The sequence below is a fragment of the Mus pahari genome, chromosome 23 (assembly GCF_900095145.1).
Source record: "Mus pahari chromosome 23, PAHARI_EIJ_v1.1, whole genome shotgun sequence".
NCBI lineage: Eukaryota > Metazoa > Chordata > Mammalia > Rodentia > Muridae > Mus > Mus pahari.
Window position 1 is genome coordinate 40,597,565 of NC_034612.1, and position 22,309 is coordinate 40,619,873.

The 22,309-nt window shown below is 46.4% G+C and overlaps 1 protein-coding gene and 2 pseudogenes across 10 annotated transcripts in view; all 3 read left to right on the top strand.

Moving 5' to 3' along the window:
- Positions 1 to 22,309, top strand: part of Fry (FRY microtubule binding protein) — a 398,256-nt gene that overhangs the window by 339,018 nt on the left and 36,929 nt on the right. For 9 of the 10 annotated variants that reach the window (XM_029533782.1, XM_029533774.1, XM_029533777.1 and 6 more), the window contains exons 46-51: positions 473 to 643; positions 4,521 to 4,661; positions 10,947 to 11,126; positions 12,336 to 12,497; positions 15,817 to 15,891; positions 19,910 to 20,080. In XM_029533782.1, coding sequence (XP_029389642.1) covers positions 473 to 643; positions 4,521 to 4,661; positions 10,947 to 11,126; positions 12,336 to 12,497; positions 15,817 to 15,891; positions 19,910 to 20,080 — 900 coding nt within the window. Of the gene's footprint in view, positions 1 to 472; positions 644 to 4,520; positions 4,662 to 10,946; positions 11,127 to 12,335; positions 12,498 to 15,816; positions 15,892 to 19,909; positions 20,085 to 22,309 lie in introns of all 10 variants that reach the window. The other variant, XM_029533775.1, reaches the window with a different exon arrangement.
- Positions 6,010 to 6,628, top strand: LOC110339060 (annotated as a pseudogene).
- LOC110339059 lies at positions 7,860 to 8,473 on the top strand (annotated as a pseudogene).

Sequence of the window (22,309 nt, forward strand, 5' to 3'; positions counted from 1 at the left end):
GAGGGAGGGAGGGAGGGAGGGAGGGAGGGGAGAAAGAGAGACAGAGACAGAGAGAGAGAGGCAAATGGTAGCTATTGAGATGGCTCAGCAGGTAAAGGTGCTTGCCACCAAGCCTGCCGACCTGAATCCATCCTGGAATCCACATGGGGGAAAGAGAGAGAACTGACCTCCACATGTGCTCCCCGGCACTCGCTTCCTCACATGCACGCATGCACACACACACACACACAAACACACACACATGTGCACACATACACACGTGCACACAATAACTAGGCAACATTAATGAAAGCAAAGCAAGTGGAAAGATTGTGTGGGGAAAAGTGTGTACTAGCGAATGACTCGATGAAGCACCTCTGCAGCTCCCCGGAAGCCTACAGGCCCTTCTCCAGACGATCAGGACTTAGAATTTCTGTTTGCGTCCCTTCCTGTCCGTTGGAAACGCTCTAAATTGGTCTGCTTCTCTTCAAAGGTTTGCTTGGAAGAAAAAAACCCTAAACTTTCCAACCTGGCTCACGTCATGACCCTTTACAAAACACACAGCTACACAAGGGACTGCGCCACGTGGGTCAACGTGGTCTGTCGCTACCTCCATGAAGCCTATGCTGACATCACCTTGAACATGGTCACCTACCTGGCAGAGGTAATTGCTGACGCTAAGGATAATGTCAATTTTACATCCATGGTTCACATGTGTATACAGTGAGTAGACGTCTTGCCATGTGCTGGTAAACCAAGGTCTCCAAATGCTGATGGATTCATTTTAAATCCTCACAACACACCAGTGAGTGTGGTATTCTGTGAAGAAGCTGCAGCTCAGCTCAGTTAACTGATGAGCTCTAAGTTCAAGATAACTGACCCTAGATCCACCAACCTCCCTTCCCATCAGCATGGCTGGGATAAACTTGATCCTAGCTTGGCATGAGAGTGCACATCTGTAATCCCAGCAAGCGAGAGGTGGGGGTGGGGAGCGGTGGCCAGATCTCAGCAAGGACTTAGTATGTTGCTAGGCATGTTAGTAATTGATTGTTCTAAACTAATTAACAAATTATAATCTAGAAAGAAAAATCTTTATCATTGCCTCTTGTCTGTACAACTGGAAACGTGCGTTTCTAGCTCATTCCTTAAAAACTCTTGCTCTGAACTTCTGTAACATGGATGTGAGATGTCTGTAACATTTCACAGGGCAGACGATCGCATGTAGAGCACCTCCAAGTGACCAGCATTTTAAACACCCCTCCTCCACGATTTCTTGCTTCCCATAATCCCACGGTCCTACCTTTCCCTGCAAGCAAACACACCCTTCTCTCAGCACCCAGATGGTATGAGGAGAACCAGCACAGATGCCCTGCTACCAAAGCAGGGGCATACAGCGCCGATCCTGAGGGGGTCATGAATAAGATGACCATGTATAAGATTTTTGTCTAGAACGCTTACCATAAACATTTTAAAAGTACAAATTGGATGCGGTGTGTACATACAGTAGAATAATATTCTGGCCGGGCGTGGTGGCACACGCCTTTAATCCCAGCACTCAGGAGGCAGAGGCAGGCGGATTTCTGAGTTCAGGGCCAAGCCTGGTCTACAGAGTGAGTTCCAGGACAGCCAGGGCTATACAGAGAAACCCTGTCTCAAAAAAAAACCTTAAAAAAAAAAAGAAAGAATAATATTCTGTCTTCAAAAGGAAAAAATTCTGAAGCCAGAGAGATGGCTCAGTGGTTAAGAGCGCTGACTGCTCTTGCAGAGGACCTGGGTTCAATTCCCAGAGTCCACATGGCAGCTCACAACCATCTGTAACTCCAATTCCAGGGGATCTGATGCCTCCTTGCATGGGATCTGAGCTCACATGCAACAGACATGTATGCACATACATATGTTTATACATGCAAAACACTCAGGTTTCCTCCGAACCTGCTCTGCCTGCTTGATATTTACTTTGTGTGCTGGAGGCCTTCCACGTGAATGTGACGCTCCACTTAACCTTCCCTGTCCCGTTGCTTACATTTGTGATTTGTTTGTGACGAATGGCCCTGTTGCCACATTATCAAGGGACTCTTGGTGATGTGTCAAGTGGTCATTCACTTTTTACCAAGATTTACTATTTCATTTTCAGTTGGGGGGGGGGGCAGGTGAGTTCTGTACCTGCAGAAGCCAGAGCAGGGGATCAGATCCCTGGACCTGGAGTTACAGGGGGCTGTGAGCCATCTAATGTGGGTTCTAGGCATCGAACCCTGCACCTCTGCAAGAGCAGAGTGTGCTCTTAACCACTGGCCGTCTCTCCAGTCCAATCATGGCTTTGTATTAAAAAGAACTTTGTGAAATTATTATTATTATTATGTGACCTCATTTCCTAAAGTAGAAGCCATCAAAGGGCATGGCTATGTGGGTGCTCTTAGCTCTATATATTTGGGGGATCGGTCTTCACAAAGGCTTTCCCAGTCTACAATACTACAGATGATGTGTAAATATTTTTGTTTTCCCGCAGTGCCCACTGAATTTTGCTATTCATGTGTCCTTTTGCATAATGTTCTGTTTACACTTTCGCACTGTTTTCTTTGTGTGTTTTCTTGTTTTGTTTTTATATCTCCTTTCCAGTGGACGTAGTCATTTTTCCCACACAATAGATTAGCTCTCTGCTTTCTTGTGTGTGTGAACTGCTGGGTTATCTCTTTTGATGTGTGATTTCAACGTCTGTCCGAAAGTCATGTAGTACCTGCACAGGCCACAAGAGGGCGTCGAGTGCTCTGGATTAGAATTGACAGTTGTGAGCTACCATGTGGGTCCACGGAAGTGAACCCAGGTCCTTTGGAAGAGCAGCCAGTACTTTTAACTGCTGAGCCCTGAGCCCTTACACTATCTTTTTTTTTTTTTTTTTTTTGAGACAGGGTTTCTCTGTATAGCCCTGGTGTCCTGGAACTCACTTGGTAGACCAGGCTACCCTTACACTATCTTTTGACTTCATAGACACATGCACATATGCACTGCACATAAATTCACCTAGGCACACACATGCACATAAATACATACCTTTCCTAAAGGCTTTATGGAGACTGCAGAGGTGTTCAGGAGTTAAGAACACACATTGCTCTTCCAGAGGATCAAAGTTTGATTCTTAGCACCTGTATGGCAGTTCACAGCTTAACTCCAGTCCCAAGAGATCAGATGCCCTCTTCTGGCCTCTGTAGGCACCGCAAGCATATAGTATATAGACGTATACACAAGCCAGACCCCCATACATAAAAATAAATAAATAAGTATAAAAGAAACTTTTCCTCACCTGATGTAATTGTTGTCTCTGAGGCTTACTGTCTCCACCTGCAAACCTAGGCCTGGTCCTGGAAGCCTCTAGGCTCCATGCCATCTAATCTAGGCCTAGAAGGTTCTCAGCCACTGAGACTTGCTGCTGAATGAGCTCACCCTTTCTAGCTCTTTCAAATTGATCTCTGGCTGGCTGGTTCAAGTCAGCTGTTCTGGCTCAAACTCCTCCCCCAGCTGGCTGATCCAATCTGGCTTCTCAGTTTCTCCTGAATGACCTCATGCTAACTTTGGCAATATGTTCTAATCTTCTGGCTCCTTCTCATTCTCTGACTCTTTCTTTCTCCTTCTAACCTGTCACTGTACAACTGGGCAGTGTTACCTGCCCAGTAACACTGGCTCTGCCGCCGCCGCCTCCTCCTCCTCCTCCTTCTCCTCCTCCTCCTCCTCCTCCTCCTCCTCTTCTTCCTCTTCCTCCTCCCTCCTCTCTTCTCTGCACCTCTCTCCCTTAAGTAGCTTCCCTTTTACTTAACCAATAGTTTTAAATCAAGGAACAAGGTTTGCACAATGGCCTGTTATCATGAGAATTCACCTAGACCCACCAGAACAGAATTTAGCATTATAATCCGTAGAAACAGACCAAACCTCAAAGACATAGTGAAACAATATCTCAAAACAAAAACAAATAAGAAATGTAGACTTTTTAGTTTCCTTGGTCTCCACTGCTAAATTATCCAATTGACATCTTTAATGATATATGAATATTTATTTCATTAACCAACTCCGAATATTCTCAATTCCTAACCTTTGCCAAGCTGATGAGCAGCAAATTATATCTTTAAATTACATAATTTCCATAGTGCCCCGTGGTTTTCCTTTTGAGGTTTATTTTCTGTTTTTTTTTTTTCCTACTATTTGAATTTTAAGTTTATAATTCCAGGCCTCCCTGAACTGCCTCCATTATCATTTATTCAATAACTATGATTTTGGCCTGGAGTTGTTACATGCGCCTTTAATCCCAACCCTTGGAAGGTAGAGGCTGGAGGATCTCTGTGAGTTAGAGGCCAGCCAGTACTTCAGGGTTCCGTTTCCTGTCCTGAGGGCACTGCGGGGATAGATAGGGGTGTGGGAACGCCTGGGGACTTCTCCAATGGCTAGGGGTTCTGTTTCCTGTCCTGAGCGCGCGGCGATACATAGGGTTGTAGGAACGCCTGGGGACTTCTGGAGAGATGCTGAGCTGACTGGCTGCCCTTTGCCTCCCACAGTTGCTGGAGAAAGGCCTCCCCAGCATGCAGCAGCCGCTCCTGCAGGTCATCTACAGTCTGCTCAGCTACATGGACCTCTCTGTCGTTCCCGTCAAGCAGTTTAACATGGAAGTCCTGAAGACCATTGAAAAATACGTACAGGTGAGCACTGGGTCGATCCACTCGTTAGTCCGAGCTAACGCCACCCGGCAGCACGAGACCGTGCTTGCTTCCTCCATATCCCAGACACACCACCAACAGACGTGCTGCTTGGTGGCCACACCCTGAGTGGCATTTTTAGAAGAAAGAAAAACGACCTCTTTTCTGCCTTGTCTCAAGGGCAGAGCTTTCTTGTGGGCACACGGGCTGAGGATTCCTAGCTCCTGCCTTGCTGATATGGTGGGGGGACTTCCTGCGTTAGTGTCTTATTGCAAAGAAGGACTTTAAAGTAAGAGGATGTGCGCATGCCCAGTTCCAGGCAAGCTCGCTGCTTTGGAATTTAGAAACTTTGTTTTTATTAGATATTTTCTTCATATGCTATCCCAGAAGTTCCCTGTACCCTCCCCCCGCCCCTGCTCCCCTACCCACCCACTCCCACTTCTTGGCCCTGGCCTTCCCCTGTGCTGGGTCATATAAAGTTTGCAAGACCAGAGGGCCTCTCTTCCCAATGATGGCCAACTAGGCCATCTTCTGCTACATATGCAGCTAGAGACATGAGCTCTGGGAGTGCTGGTTAGTTCATATTGTTGTTCCACTTACAGGGTTGCAGACCCTTTTAGCTCCTTGGGTACTTTCTCTAGCTCCTCCATTGTGGGCCCTGTGTTCCATCTAATAGATGATTGTGAGCATCCACTTCTGTGTTTGCCAGGCAGTGGCATAGCCTCACACGAGACAGCTATATTGGGGTCCTTTCAGCGAAATCTTGCTGGCATATGCAGTAGTGTCTGGGTTTGGTGGCTGATGATGGGATGGATTCCTGGGTGGGGTAGTCTCTGGATGGTCCATGGGATTTAGAAACTTAAGGCTAAAAATACTCTAAAAACCAAGCAAAGAATCAGAGAAATGAAAAAGAATGACAAAGTGTGAATAAATGATAAGAGCGTAACAGCTTGTTATGCTGGCTTCTGCATATATGTTAGCATTTCTTAACAAGCAGCCCTTCAAATATTAATAAAAATGGCCACTGCACACCTTTAATCTCAGTACTTGGGAGACAGGGACAGGTGGCTCTCTGTGAATTCATGACCAGCCTGGTCTACAAAGTTAATTCCCAGACAGCCAGGGCTATACAGAGAAACCCTGTCTCAAAAAAAGAAAGCCAATATAATATAATATAATATAAATGCAAAAAGTCCAGACATGGAAGGAGAGACACAGGGATCTCTGAGCTTGAGGACAACTTAATCTACATAATGAATTCCAGGCCAGGCCAGACCCTGTCTCAATAAACTAATCAATTAAAATTAAAATTTATGGTGGCTACTCCGGAAACACCAGGGGAAATGATGCCTCAAAGGCTCGTGTAGGTTTCTTTAAAACCTCGCTAATGTCCAGACTCCAGTACTAGATCTATGGAGCCCACCAGAAGCTGTCCACAGTTCGGAGGCGCCTTCTCCACCATCCTCCCCACAGAGGCCATTGATGTGAGTGACACCCCCGACCGGTGCCAGAAAAACCAAGAAGTTTCCTGCCATCCTGTGATCGACCAGAGTCTGATCATAGAACATCTGGAGCTGCAGGCTCACGTGCAGGGCGAAGCGATTGCGACTGCGCGGTACCAGTTTTGAGGCCGTTGGCGGGGCGCAGGGGGCTTGGGCTGTGCACATGCTATTTGTGCAGCCTCTCTGTTTGGAGAAATTATCCCCAAGAGGCTGCTGTCACGATGCCTGGTTCCTTCCCGGCAAGCTGATGTCACACTGCATCAGGCCTTGCTTCGGCCGCCCCAGGACCAGACTGATCTTTTGCTCACCTTCAGTCGCCCCCTCCCCCACCCCCCATCCCCACCCCCGTGTCACAGCAGGTCTCTTGGCCTGGAAAATCTGTCATGTCCACCTCGGAGCCTGGGTAACTTTGAACGGCTGGTAACTAGTTTGACGCTTCATGATCCCAACCTCTTTGGTCCCCAGTAAAGACGGTTGAAACACAACGTGCTACTGAGGACTCAGGGACCCCAGTTCTGAGAGGGGGAGTTTGTTTCTTTCTGCTTCTTCCCAGAATGTAAACATAGAACACCTCCTCTGCAGAAATAAACTGGCTTTATGAAGAAAAAAAATTAAAATTTATATACACACGGGGCTGGAGAAACGGCTCAGTGGTTAAGAGCACCTTAACTGCTCTTCCTGAGTTCAAATCCCAGCAACCACATGGTGGCTCACAACCATCTATAATGGGATCTGATGCCTTCTTCTGGTGTGTCTGAAGAGAGCAATGGTGTACTCATATACATAAATAAATCTTTAAGAGAAATTTACACACACGCGCGCGCACACACACACACNGGCCTCTCTTCCCAATGATGGCCAACTAGGCCATCTTCTGCTACATATGCAGCTAGAGACATGAGCTCTGGGAGTGCTGGTTAGTTCATATTGTTGTTCCACTTACAGGGTTGCAGACCCTTTTAGCTCCTTGGGTACTTTCTCTAGCTCCTCCATTGTGGGCCCTGTGTTCCATCTAATAGATGATTGTGAGCATCCACTTCTGTGTTTGCCAGGCAGTGGCATAGCCTCACACGAGACAGCTATATTGGGGTCCTTTCAGCGAAATCTTGCTGGCATATGCAGTAGTGTCTGGGTTTGGTGGCTGATGATGGGATGGATTCCTGGGTGGGGTAGTCTCTGGATGGTCCATGGGATTTAGAAACTTAAGGCTAAAAATACTCTAAAAACCAAGCAAAGAATCAGAGAAATGAAAAAGAATGACAAAGTGTGAATAAATGATAAGAGCGTAACAGCTTGTTATGCTGGCTTCTGCATATATGTTAGCATTTCTTAACAAGCAGCCCTTCAAATATTAATAAAAATGGCCACTGCACACCTTTAATCTCAGTACTTGGGAGACAGGGACAGGTGGCTCTCTGTGAATTCATGACCAGCCTGGTCTACAAAGTTAATTCCCAGACAGCCAGGGCTATACAGAGAAACCCTGTCTCAAAAAAAGAAAGCCAATATAATATAATATAATATAAATGCAAAAAGTCCAGACATGGAAGGAGAGACACAGGGATCTCTGAGCTTGAGGACAACTTAATCTACATAATGAATTCCAGGCCAGGCCAGACCCTGTCTCAATAAACTAATCAATTAAAATTAAAATTTATGGTGGCTACTCCGGAAACACCAGGGGAAATGATGCCTCAAAGGCTCGTGTAGGTTTCTTTAAAACCTCGCTAATGTCCAGACTCCAGTACTAGATCTATGGAGCCCACCAGAAGCTGTCCACAGTTCGGAGGCGCCTTCTCCACCATCCTCCCCACAGAGGCCATTGATGTGAGTGACACCCCCGACCGGTGCCAGAAAAACCAAGAAGTTTCCTGCCATCCTGTGATCGACCAGAGTCTGATCATAGAACATCTGGAGCTGCAGGCTCACGTGCAGGGCGAAGCGATTGCGACTGCGCGGTACCAGTTTTGAGGCCGTTGGCGGGGCGCAGGGGGCTTGGGCTGTGCACATGCTATTTGTGCAGCCTCTCTGTTTGGAGAAATTATCCCCAAGAGGCTGCTGTCACGATGCCTGGTTCCTTCCCGGCAAGCTGATGTCACACTGCATCAGGCCTTGCTTCGGCCGCCCCAGGACCAGACTGATCTTTTGCTCACCTTCAGTCGCCCCCTCCCCCACCCCCCATCCCCACCCCCGTGTCACAGCAGGTCTCTTGGCCTGGAAAATCTGTCATGTCCACCTCGGAGCCTGGGTAACTTTGAACGGCTGGTAACTAGTTTGACGCTTCATGATCCCAACCTCTTTGGTCCCCAGTAAAGACGGTTGAAACACAACGTGCTACTGAGGACTCAGGGACCCCAGTTCTGAGAGGGGGAGTTTGTTTCTTTCTGCTTCTTCCCAGAATGTAAACATAGAACACCTCCTCTGCAGAAATAAACTGGCTTTATGAAGAAAAAAAATTAAAATTTATATACACACGGGGCTGGAGAAACGGCTCAGTGGTTAAGAGCACCTTAACTGCTCTTCCTGAGTTCAAATCCCAGCAACCACATGGTGGCTCACAACCATCTATAATGGGATCTGATGCCTTCTTCTGGTGTGTCTGAAGAGAGCAATGGTGTACTCATATACATAAATAAATCTTTAAGAGAAATTTACACACACGCGCGCGCACACACACACACACACACACACACACACACACACGCACGCACCAACCAGACTCGGGGCCAGGATATCAGCGGATAGACACAGAGATGTCCTGTGGACCTGGCTCAGAGGCACCGGGCTTCTTGCACTGGGCCAGCATCCGCCCAGCAGCACACGGGGTCAGCATCAGCAAATGCCCAGAGACCTCTCTAAAGCCCTGTCCTGAGACTACATCAGCAAAACAGATGAAGGCCTACAGCCTGAAAGCTAATCTGTTCTGTGCGACCACACAGATGGAAGGGGGTCCAGATACCACCTCCCTGGAGTCGGCGCGTGCCACACCCAGCGGTGGAGGCATCTGTTTGTCTGTCCTGTGGCATCTTAACCCTTCTAAGGGATGTACTCAGTGCATCCCAGATGCCAAGGGCAAACACTGGATTTTTCTTCTGGTTAATGACATTCACAAAAACCATATAGTGTTCATTTTAGACAATGTTTTCCAGAATGTAAAATTTAATTTCTAAGGTTTTTTTTTTCTCCCTCCACCTCATTTTTCGAGAGCTAATGGGAATTCCTGTCTTCAGGAATTCCCATTAATTATGTCTTCAGTGTGCATTTAGTCACAGGTTAGTACTCACAGGAGGAGGGGACGGTTCAGAGCACATGGCCTGTTTCCTTGGGATATTAAGATACTCACTTCGGAGAGATGGCTCAGAGGTTAAGAGTACAGGCTGCTCTTGCAGAAAACCCAAGTTCAATTTCCAGCACCCATATGGTGGCTTACAATTGCCTGTAACCCCATTCCAGAGGAATCTAGTGCCTTTTTTTGGCCTTCAAAGCTTCAAGTACATGGTACATACAAAATAATATAGGTGCACGTACATGTATATACACACACATACATATACATATATACATACATGCACAGAAACATACTTCCATATACAAAAGTTATAAATGAATCCTTTTGGTTTTTCGAGACAGGGTTTCTCTGTGTAGCCCTGGCTGTCCTGGAACTCACTCTGTAGACCAGGCTGGCCTCGAACTCAGAAATCTGCCTGCCTCTGCCTCCTGTGTTCTGGGATTAAAGGCGTGCGCCACCACCAGGCTATAAATAAAATGTTTTAAAAGAAAAACCACTGAAATGTTCTAAGCAAGGCAGAGAGGAGACGGCTGATTTGCAGGGACCAGATGATTGGGGGGGTGGGATGGGGTGGTGGCGGGGGTGGGGGTGTAAGGGAAGAGGTGGGAAGCACCTCTATTCCTGTGTCAGGCAAGGAGGGTGTGATGTAAGGTGGAGAGAGATCAGTCTTCCCAGTGAAGAAGAGAGTAGCAGCAGGACCCAGAGGAACAGAAAGACCAGAAGACAGGACCCTGGAGACGATGACTTCTGAATGATCCGCGGTCTCCCATGCATGTGAAGCTTTTCTCCTTTTGTCAACATAAGGTAGCTTGCAGGCTGGAGACTTGGCTCAGAGGTTAAGAGCACTGATTGCTCTCCCAGAGGTCCTGGGTTCAATTCCCAGCAACCACATGGTGGCTCACAACCATCTGTAATGGGATCCGATACCCTCTTCTGGTGTGTCTGAAGACAGCTACAGTGTACTCAATATACATAAAATAAATAAATCTTTTTTAAAAAAATAATAACACCTTGCAATTTTTAACTAAATCAGTGAACTAAGTCAGTCATGTTAAGTCCCAACATGTGGGTTCCCCTTGGGGCACGAATGACCCTTTTACAGGGGCCACCTAATGCCATCAAAAAAATACATATTTACATTACAACTCGTAACAATAACAAAATTACAGTTATGAAATAGCAACAAAAATAATGTCCTGACTCTGAGCGTCACCACGCATTAGGAGCTGCTAAAGAACCACAGTGTTAGGTTGAAAACCACTGATTTAAGTGACATCAGTATGGACACAGCGGGTCTGTATTATCTGCTAACTCCCTCAGTGTGGTTCATTTCACTTATAGACGCTCTCTGTATATCATTAGTCATTTCCTTACTACAAACTTCCTTTATGTCTTTAAGTCAGTGAGTTCTGACTGGTCACGAGATTGTTTGTTAGTGAGCGTTGGATCTGAAGACATTGGACTCACCCTTAACCCTTGGATGTGTCTCGCCAACAGAGCATTCACTGGAGGGAAGCGTTGAACATCCTGAAGCTGGTCGTCTCTCGATCAGCCAGCCTGGTGTTGCCTTCCTACCAACACAGTGACCTCTCCAAGATAGAACTCCACCGGGTGTGGACCAGCGCCTCAAAGGAACTGCCGGGCAAGACCCTGGACTTCCACTTCGACATCTCAGAGGTCCTGACCCGCTGTGACTTTTTCTATAGCCTGAGGATAGGACGCTGATGGGTAAAAGCAGTTGCCTAGAGAGAGGAAGAATTTGTTTGGATCCAAAAACTCAGAGACGGTATTAGCCAATTAATCTGAATTCCCTCAGCTCCCAGGGACCCAGAACTGCTCCAGACCAATAGGCCCTTAGGAGCTAGGGACAGGAGGTTCCGGTCAGTTTCTGCCACTTCAAGGATCTCTAGTTGAGACCTTGTTGGAGGCAGAATGTAGAAGGTGCTCTCCTGCCTGACCACATGCTGTAGGAGCCTCAGAAAGTGAGCGTTATCAAGTATTAAGAATACTTCGGCCCTGACCTTGTCCATTTGAATAATTGAAATGGTAGAAATAATTTAGATAAAATTGTCAATAACTGGGAGTACATACTGATGACCAGAGATTGGAGAGAAAGAAATGAATTTTTAATCTTTTATTATTATAAGACATTTCTGCAAGTTTGTTCTGGTCAGAGAAGCCTGTAATTGCAGCACACAGGAAACAGGGGCTTCCACCCAAAGCCAGCATGGTCTGGGGAGCAAGTTCAAGGCAAACAGACTGGGGCTAGAGGGGGAGAGAGGGGGAGAGGGAGGGAGGGAGGGGAGACGGAGACACAGAGACAGAGACAGACAGAGATGGAGAAAGACAGACAGACAGACTCGGGGTGGTGACAAGAAGAGCAGGAGGAGAGGGAAAGAGAATGATTCTTTCAAGCTTACACATCTGAAAATTGGCTTCACTTTGCTTCTGCCTTCATCGCTAGAGTCTAAAGCATAATGAGGTCATCGCATTGGTTTCTTGCTGACAAGGAGAGTGGGGAAATATTCATTATGCAAGTGGATCAGAACAAGTACCGAACACCAGGAAAACGAGCCAGCATTTAACACTGGGTTTCTGAATCTCATCTGATTCTAATCAGATTTTTGTTTTGTTTTGGTTTTGTTTTCAAGACAGGGTTTCTCTGTGTAGCCCTGGCTGTCCTGGAACTCACTCTGTAGACCAGGCTGGCCTCGAGCTCACAGAGATCCACCTGCCTCTGCTTCCCAAGCACTGGGATTAAAGGTGTGCACCACCTCACCCAGCTTCCACACGATCAGTTTTTAATTACTTCTAGGCTGAGCAGTTCCTTGCCCTGTAGAAGTGTTGAGATGGGATCGTAATGTCTCTGCGTCGTTCTTTCTCCAGACTCCAATCATTGGGAGACGGTACGATGAACTCCAGAATTCCTCTGGACGGGATGGGAAGCCTAGGGCCATGGCCGTCACCCGGAGTGCATCCTCTACCTCCTCAGGCTCCAACTCCAATGTCCTTGTTCCTGTGAGCTGGAAAAGACCCCAGTATTCTCAGGTACCGCTCCATACGCGAAACTAATCTCTGCCATTCACCATTGCCCCAGTAACATTGCCAACTAGACCCCAACCCTTCCAGCAATGGGTCTCACGCATTGAAAGTCAATCCTTTTATCTGTGGACAGGCCGTGGTGGGCTGTTCTGACTCTTGCCTCTTCTCTCATTGACCCTACCTCTCTTATGGCTTGCAAACAAAATCTGGTCTGCCCCCTGTTTCACGTGGCAGCCTTACAAATGTGGAAAGCACTTCTGACCCTTGCCCCCATCCCATGTCCCATCCCTTCATGCCCCCAACCCATGTCCAAAAGAATCCTCCAAACACCATGTCCTATGAAAAGAAGCCAGGGCCACACACTCAAAGAGCCTTCCAGATATTCTCCTCAGAGTATAAACTTTAAGCATAGTTGACATCAGCGTGCCAAACTTTGCAAAGAGAGCAGAAGGAACTATCAGAATTCTGTGTCTAGTTATCACAACCTCGGACTGGGTACAGCCTGAGGGTAACTGCCATAGTATTGATGCCCCGAGGCTGTCAGGTAAAATGCCTGCATTGTTCTGAAATAGTTCAGTGGCATGTGCCAGACACCTACTGGAAAGTTATTTTAAGTGGAAAAGGAATTTATTACGCCATCTGTGTTAGTATTGTGCAAAAGATTCAAAATACCTGAGGGGTTGGGTTAATAAAGGTTGAATTGGCTCATGAGTCCTGCTGCCCCCTTCAAGAGCCCACCCCCAATAACCTAGCTTCCTCCCACTAGGCCCCACCTCCTGCGGATCTGCCATCTCCCAATAGCGCTGCAGGCTGCAGCACATGGGCTTTTGATAAAAACTGAAGACCAGGATGGCAGAAGCATTCATTTGTCTTGGCTGTAAGCACAGCTGTGCCCAGTGCCCAGATGTTAGGAGCCTTAAACTTCCCTCTCCTTACTGCCCCACCTCCTTCCCTTCCTAATGTCATGACCCCTGCTGTGACCTTTGAGAGCTCTATTCTCAGGGCGACCCTTTCTCTAGGAAGCTACAGCACATTCTAATGATTCCAGATTTTATGGTTTGGGATTCTAATGATTTCAAGCTGGGGACCCGCCCTCTTCTGACATCCACAGTGGCTCTGGAAGAGAAACTTTCGGTTAGATTGATTTGTTTTTAATTCTGTATATATGAGTGCTATGCCTGCCTGTGTATATCTGTGCACCGTGTGCATGCGGTACCTACAGAAGTCAGGAGAGGGTGTCAGATCCCCCTGGAATTGAACTTACAGATGGTCGTGAGCTGCCATGTGGGTGCTGGGAATTGAACCCAGGTCCTCTGCAAGAGCAACAAGTACTCTTAACTGCTAAGCTATCTCTCCAGCCCAGGAGAAGAAACGTGTTTGAAAATGGCAGCAAAGAGACCTCCCCAGAATCAAAAGCAAGCCCAGGTTATCAAAAGCAGGCCATGTGGGTACTGGGCAAGTCCAATACTGTGTCTGAACACCACACAGCTCACTGTCATCTCCAGCGCGCCACAGAACCTAGTGACACAGCACAGTGGCTGATGACCACAGTCATGGTGAGGAAGAAGTGGAGGGTTCTGCCCCTGTGCCTTGTTGCACTGATTTCAGAATTAGAGAACGAGACTAAGATCTAGGGAAATATCTGGGGAATCTGCCATCCTTCAGCAGGAACATCCTCTTGCCTGGCTTTGAAATGACCCCATAGTGAGTACTTCTGTAAGTTGGGACGAAAGATGCAGTGAGCCAAGTTCCATAAAGAAAGAAAATCTTAAGCCAGGAGTAGTGGTGCATGCCTTTAATCCTAGAGCCAGAAGCAGGCAGATCTGTGAGTTCCAGGCCAGCCTGGTCTATATAATGAGTTCCAGGACAGTCCTGCCTCAAAAGAGGAGAGAAGGAGGAAGAAGAAGATCTTAGGGTGAATAGCACCCTCCAGAACTTTCCATCTAACAAAGCAAAATCAGATAAAAGGGGATTCACATGATTGCTTTGTGACCGGTTCTTAAGTACATTAACAACTCTAGGTTCACGTTATCTCTTGATTCTAGGGGAGACTCCATACATAAGAGGAAAAGAAAGTTTTTGAAGAAAACCAAATGGATTTAAATCTACTTAGTTTTAACTCTACCTTGCTTTATGAATAACTGAGAGCTTTCAGTGAACAGACAGTAAAAATGATCTCACAGGAGCCAGGAAATGCTTGTTCTGTAACAAAATAGATTTCTTTCTGATGAACAGAAAGCCAAGCCATCCTGAAACCAAACGTTCTTCCACACAGGAAGAGATCTCAAGGGAGCACTTGGATGGGAATGGAAAGGTCTAGGGTTTTCATAGAACACACACCCTCCCTGAAAACAGGTCTGCCCTACACGGTTCAGATACGGAGAGGGACTTGTTTTAGTTAACAGCCACTTTAAAATAAATAAATAATATTTACTTTATTATTGTGAGCTGAAGAGATGGCTCAGCAGTTAAGAGCACCGGTTGCTACAGGGGCCCTGAGTTCTGTTCCCAGCACCCACATGGCAGCTCAGAACCATCTGTGACTCCAGTTCCAGAGGAATCTGACGCCCTCTGCTGGCCTCTTCAGCCATCGCACACATGTGGTGCACATACATACATGCAAACAAAACCCTTTTACCCATAAAATAAAAATTGTTTAATAAATAAATAAAAAGAGGGTCCTCCTCTGTGCTAAGAGCGTTTGCCTGGCATGCATTGCACCCTAGATTTACTCCTCAGTACCACCAAAAAAAAATTTTTTCATTTTTTAAAACTTTATATACTTGAGGGGTTATCTTTACCAGCTGAGCTATCTAGTCAGCCCAAATAGGGGTTTGCGTAACTACGCTATATAGTTTTACGTCATCAGAGAGGAGGGAAGCTGATCCAGAGAATGCCTCAGGAAGATCAGGCTACAAACAAACCTGGAGGCCATTTTCTTCGTTAGTGATCGGAGAGGGAGGACCCAGCCCATTGTGGGCGGAGCCATCTCTGAGATGGTGGCCCTGGGAGCTCTAAGAAAGCAGGCTGGCCAAGCAAGCCAGTAAGCAGCACCCTCCGTGGCTTCTGCATCAGCTCCTGCCTCCAGGTTCCTGCCCCGTTTTAGTTCCTGTCCTGACTTGGATCTGGAAATGTAAGCCAAACAAGCCCTCTCCTCCCCTGCTTGCTTTTTTGGTCATGCCGTTTCCTCAAAGCAATAAAAAAAAAAAAATCCTAGCTAGAGCAACCGCCATTCACTCTCTGTGGCCCGAACCTGTGTGTACGCAGGCAGACTTGTTCGTGGGACCCAGAATGAAAACCTCCCCTGTGTTTTCCCATCTTCCAGAAAAGAACGAAAGAGAAGCTAGTGCACGTCCTCTCTCTGTGTGGCCAGGAAGTCGGACTAAGCAAAAACCCTTCGGTAAGTTCCCCCCTGTGCCACAGCTGTATCGATTTTGCCTTTGGACTTCTCTGTCATTGGTGTTGAAGACTACAGTATGGCTGACAGGTCTGATAGGCGCCATCCGCATTCAGCCCCCCACCTTACTACTCCTCACACCATGAATTGTGATCTCAGAGACGAGGAAGACCTCACTGCTGTTTGCCTATAGAAACAGCTGTGTTCAGACCTTTGTTACTCTTGTAAACATGGCCAGACTATATTACACACACACACACACACACTCACACACACACACACACACACACACACACACACGATCCTGACTGTCGCAACACCAAACACTCCTCTTAGTCTACTCCGTGAACAGGTGAAATAAATATTGGAGACCCGTGAAAACTTGCCAACCGGTTAACTGGTTACTCCTTTCAGCTGGGAAAGCTAAACTGGGTTTCTGTTTAAGCCACCTTTGTAGTATGACTTCAGTATCTGAGGACTGCTCCCGTGGCCTCGCTCAGTGCAGCATGGCCCACAGCAGAGAAAAACCAGAGCCTTTGGTTCTGCCATCTGAATGGCTGGCCAGGGCTGTCTCTCACTGCCGTTGGGGCAGCTAAATCCACACTGGCCCTTATACTCTCTGGGCACAATGTTTGCGTTTGCCCGTAGTGCACCCCAGTCATTAAAGCAGTGCTCACCAGGAAAGGCGACTCCCTGGAGGTAATCAGACAGACTGACGGCTCCACAACCCTTCATTTGATTGTCTCACACACTCTTTGTGATCCCTGTGTGTGTCGTGTTGCACACATGTGCACACACACATGCACCCAAATACACACACACACACACACACACACACACACACAGAAAACAGGTGAAGTGTTTGTTCCCTCTCTGCTGTGCCTGGGAATGGATTCTTCCAGCTGCAGTGGATTTTAGATTTGGGTGAATTTGGGGTAGAACTGACCCAGTGATCACCCCTCAAAATCTAGACTTCTTCAGAATCTGCAGACATGGAACTTTCATCTTTAAAAGTTTCAGGTTTGCCAGGTGGTGGTGGCAGTGGCGGCACAGGCCTTTAATCCTAACATTCAGGAGGCAAAGCCAGGCAGATTCTGTGAATTCCCGGACAGCCAGGGGCTACACAAGGAGAAACCCTGTCCCAGGGGAAAAAAATGAAATTGCAGATATAATCTAGGTGTGGTGGCACGTGCCTTTAACTCCAGCGCTTGGGATGCAAAGGCAGATGGACCTCTGTGAGTTCAAGGCCAGCCTGGTCTGCCGAGTGACTTCCAGGACAGTTAGAATTATAAAGAAAACCCCTGTCTTAGTAAGTTAATTAATTAATAATGAAAGTTTCAGATTTAAAACATTTTAAGATCTGGAGTTTTCAAATCTGAGATGCTTAATCTATGTCGTCCACAACACAAGGCTATCTCTTTAATAAGTCTTTTTTTTTTTTTTAAGCTGTATTTATTATTATATGTAATTATACTGTAGCTGTCTTCAGACACACCAGAAGAGGGCGTCAGATCTCATTACGGATGGTTGTGAGCCACCATGTGGTTGCAGGGATTTGAACTCAGGACCTTCAGAAGAGCAGTCAGTGCTCTAAACCACTGAGCCATCTCTCCAGCCCCAAAGCTATCTTTATACACTAGAAAAAGAAAAAAAAAAAAAAAACTGTTCATACCCGTTCATTCTTTTTACCTTGGAAAGATATTTGTAATATTTCTGTTCTTATAAAATCTTGCCCACTTTAAAGGAACAAGAGAACATTATAATGGTTATGTAAAGTGTCAGCACAGACTATAGCTCTCCCCTCCAAAGAATTAATACGGTTTCTTCTTAAGCTCTTGAGCCACATTTTAGTGGTCATGGCCTGGGAACACAGATTCAGGTTGAGCTGACTGATGTGTTCCACCATGCAATGTTTCCTAGTTAGAACTTACAACATTTACCAAATGCACTGTAGAAGACTGAAGGCAGGCATGTGACCCCAAAGGTGCGAATCCCTGCTGCCCGATGTCATTCTGATAACATTCTCACCTTGGGCAGGCCTGCTAAGAATGTGTTTCAAAGTTTTGACTTATTAATCGAGTGGGTGAACAAAGAATGGGCATTATGAAGACTAAAAACAGTCAGGCGGTGGTGCACACCTTTAATCCCAGCACTCAGGAGGCAGAGGCAGGCGGATCTCGGCGTCTGATGCCAGCCTGGTCTATAGAACAAGACCCGAGACAACCAGGGCTCCAGAGAGAAACCCTCTCCCAAAACAAAAACAAAAACAAGAAAGACAATAACAACAAAGACTAAAAATAGTCCAAGATGATTTTAGCTCTGGATCGGCAGCATTCTAACCCTCCACAATAATGAGGTTCTGATTGGGTCCTTCATTGTTGTAGCATCTTCCACTAATACACCCTTACACCCGGGGACTTCAGTTCACAAAAGAAAGCTTTTAGTTTCATATCTGTATTCAGCTGAGACTGGCTAGCAAAGCCTTTGCAGTTTATTAGTGCTCCAGAGTTCTAGTAAGACAGGCATGGTGGCTTATACCTCTAAACCTCAGGAGGCTGGGGCAGCCTGGGCTACATAGTGAGTCCAGGCCAGCCTGCAAGACAGAGTGAGACCTTATCTCAGAAAACAAAAACAGAACAAATCAACCTTTTTTGTTGTTGTTGTTGTTTATTAGATATTTTCTTGATTTACAATTCAAATGCTATCCCAAAAGTCTCTTATACCCTCCCGCAACCCTGCTCTCCAACCCACCCACTCCCACTTCCTGGCCCTGGCATTCCCCTGTATTGGGGTATATAATCTTTGCAAGACCAAGGGGCCTCTCCTCCCGATGATGGCCAATTAGGCTATCTTCTGCTACATATGCAGTTAGAGACACGAGCTCCAGGGGTACTGGTTAGTTCATATTGCTGTTCCTCCTATAGGGTTACAGACCCCTTCAGCTCCTTGGGTAAATTTCTCTAGCTCCTCCATTGGGGGCCCTGTGTTCCAGCCTATAGATGACTGTGAGCATCCACTTCTGTATTTGCCAAGCACTGGCATAGCCTCACAAGAGTCAGCTATATCAGGGTCCTGTCGGCAAAATCTTGCTGACATATGCAATTGTGTCTGCGTTTGGTGGTTGATTATGGGATGGATCCCCAGATGGGGCAGTCTCTGCCTGGTTGTTCCTTCCGTCTAAATCAACCATTTTTAAAAGGTCTATTAAAATGTCTCAGTCGCTGGGTGTGGGAGCACACAACTTTAACCTCCGCACTTGGTATTTATGCTTACTTTTCTGATTTTGCTGGGTCCTGAGCCCGTGTTAATATCCCAGCACTTCGGAGGCAGAGGCAAGCCTGCCTCTGAGTTTAAGAACTCCCTCTTCTCCACAGAGCATTCCAGGCCGACTTCGACTCACAGTGAGACCCTGTCTCAAGAAGTTAATTAACAAATTAAAAATAAAATGTCTAAATAAAAGGAACCAAAACATAAAAATTTGGCTTCTCTTTATTAATCCTTCCCGATCTCTGGTTTACCTTTCAAAGGGTTAAATTCTTTGTTCCCGTGGTTTATTTTACAATAATATATCTTGACGTCATCCTTTGAAAATTATTTATATACATTTGACGTGTGAAGATAAATGATTTCTAACCTCAGTCAGCTCTAGAAGAGTGGAAAATTTTAGCTGTTCCAGTTTGTCTGCGAACACATGCTTAGTTGTTTTATACACACACACACACACACACACACACACACATACACACACACACATACACACAGTGTCCCACCATCCCCACTAAGAGATAGCTGTTCAACTCTAGAGTGCTTTTGTAGTTGTATGAAGTTGAGTGTTTGCAGCGAGTTTAATCCAAAGGCACCTGTCCAACATAAATAATAAAAGAACATTCTAAAAATACCCACTTAAGGAATTAGGTGTGTACTGGAGACACAGTTGTCCAGGGAACCAATGGCCATCGCTCACCGCACAAACAACTGGAGGGCGGTGAGTTTCTCAAAAGAGGCTTCTTTTGATTCGTAGGTGATTTTTTCCTCGTGTGGGGACCTGGATCTTCCGGAGCATCAGACGAGCCTGGTGTCGTCCGAGGACGGCCCCCGGGAGCAGGAGAACATGGATGACACCAACAGCGAACAGCAATTCAGGGTCTTCAGGGATTTCGATTTCCTGGACGTGGAGCTGGAGGACGGGGAGGTACGGTGTATTCTCAGTCAAACACTCGCTCACCTGCCTAACGACATAGTGTTGCTTTCTCTACTGACCACCCTCTCTAGCAAGTTCTCTAGTTAGAGCTGTAAACTCAGTTTTGAATCAAGTTCTGCAAAGAACAGCTGCTTCACTGTTGCACAAATCACCCCACCCTTCCTGTCTGAGCCCGAAGCAAAAGTTGCCAACTTATTTTTAAATGGCAAAGATCTGAATCCTAATGACTACACAGAGACTGTGTGTCTAGTCTGAGGGAGAATTTTGTTTTGTTTTGTTTTGAAATCACAGAAACACATCCTTTCTAAGCCTGGGACCTGGGCAAAATATGCTAACAGTTCCATTTCTAATGTAAAGTTGCGGTGATTCCGTCACTTCAAACCCCATGAGATCGGAGCCCTCGGGCTCCTCCATTCCTATGCCTTGTTTAATGAAATCATTAGTGCTTAGAATGAAATATGAAGCGGGAGACAGATCCGCTGTCTTAGCCTGCTTCGGGGTTGGTTGGTGGTCGGCATTCCAGACATCTGGGGCAGCTGAATTCAAGTCCTGGCAGGCATGTGCAGATCTGTCTGTTTGGAATGGCAATAATAAGATCCATTGCTGGCCTCTGTAGGCCTGGGAGGAGGAGGAGGAGGAGGAGGAGGAGGAGGAGGAGGAGAAACACCTTGATTGTATAGCTCGGGGCATGTTCCCTGGGAGAGGCAGTGTCTTGCCTCTGGGGAATGAAAACTCAAGATTGTGTCTCCTAATGCTGCATTGGTCAATTCCAACTTAACTAAATGCACTCTACTTCCAACTTCAGCCCTTACAGTTAAAGGCCCAAAGTGAAAGTTGATTATAGCCTGCGGTAGGTAGGCGGCGTCTCCTAACTTAACTGTGATCTCATGGGGAAATGAGAGTCTGAGTGGCTGACAGAAAGAATAGCATAATAGCACACTGAGAAAACCCAGACCTAAGAGTATCTTCATTGCTACCTCCCTGCCCCACCCCCACAAAAGATAGTAAGAGAAAAAAGTACTTCCGGATATTTTGGTACCCACCTTCAACCTCAGCACTGGGGAGGCAGACACCAGCTGATGTCTGAGTTTAAGGCCAGCCTGGTGGTCCGGGACAGCCAGGGCTGCATAGTGAGACCCTGTCTCAAGAAAGGAAAAGGAAAGAGAAAAAGAAAAAGAAAAAGAAAAAATGACCCCCAAGGCACGCTTCAAATGAATGCCTGCTTAATCTTCATCTTAAACTGTTCTCAAAACCTAAACTGTTCTCAAACCTATTCAGAGGATTGCAGGGGAATCTGCCAACCATAATTAGTGACCAAGAAGGAATTCACTAAATGCAGCGAAGATGCTTTTGAAGTGATAATGCAAAACACATCAGTTTGGAGTCCTTCCGAAATGCCGGTGAGCCAGTGCTGAGTGCTCTGCTGAGGTCGGGGCTCCTTGATCGAGCAGCTGACCTAACCCTGGTCTTAGGTTAAAGTTCAAGCGCGCAGCACCGTCTGCTTTCCAGAAGTTAAACTGACACCAAAGGCGGCATCCTCCTGTCTCAGCCCCAGGATGACTAGCTCAGTGGCAGAACACTTATCTAACAAGTCTAACCTGCTTGACTACCTGACTATTTCAGCCCCGAGTAAAGCAAAACACGCAAACAAACAAACAAACAAAACTGCTGTTTTCCAGGGACGATAAATAATACCAGAACGTATCTGTCATTATCTCTGTATTGTCCTCAGCAACTGACAACTGAAAATCACGTAGGTTACTTTTATAATCTAAGGTTAGGATGTTAGAGAGCTGGAGAGGAGGCTCAGCAGTTACCTGCACCAGCTGCTCTTCTAGAAGACCTGGGCTCGGTTCCCAGCACCCATCCAGTGGCTCACAGCCATCTGTAACTCTCAGGTCCAGGGGAATCCGACGCCCTCTTGTGGCTTCTGCAGGCACTGCATGTGAATCGTGTACACAGAAAATGAAACCAGTATTTTCAGATTAATATTTGTATAAGGAGCTCGAGAAAATAAGAAAAATTAATCCAAACAAAGTAGTTTTAAAAAAATGTAAACACTTTGGTAATCCCAGGTACTTGAAGGCAGGAGGGTCTCCTGAGCCCAGGAATTCAAAATTAGCCTAGTCAACACAGATGACCCCTGTTTCAGAAAGAAAGAAGAGAACCCTTAGAGGATGCTTTGCAGTTTCTGGACTAAAATAAAAGACACTGAGATGT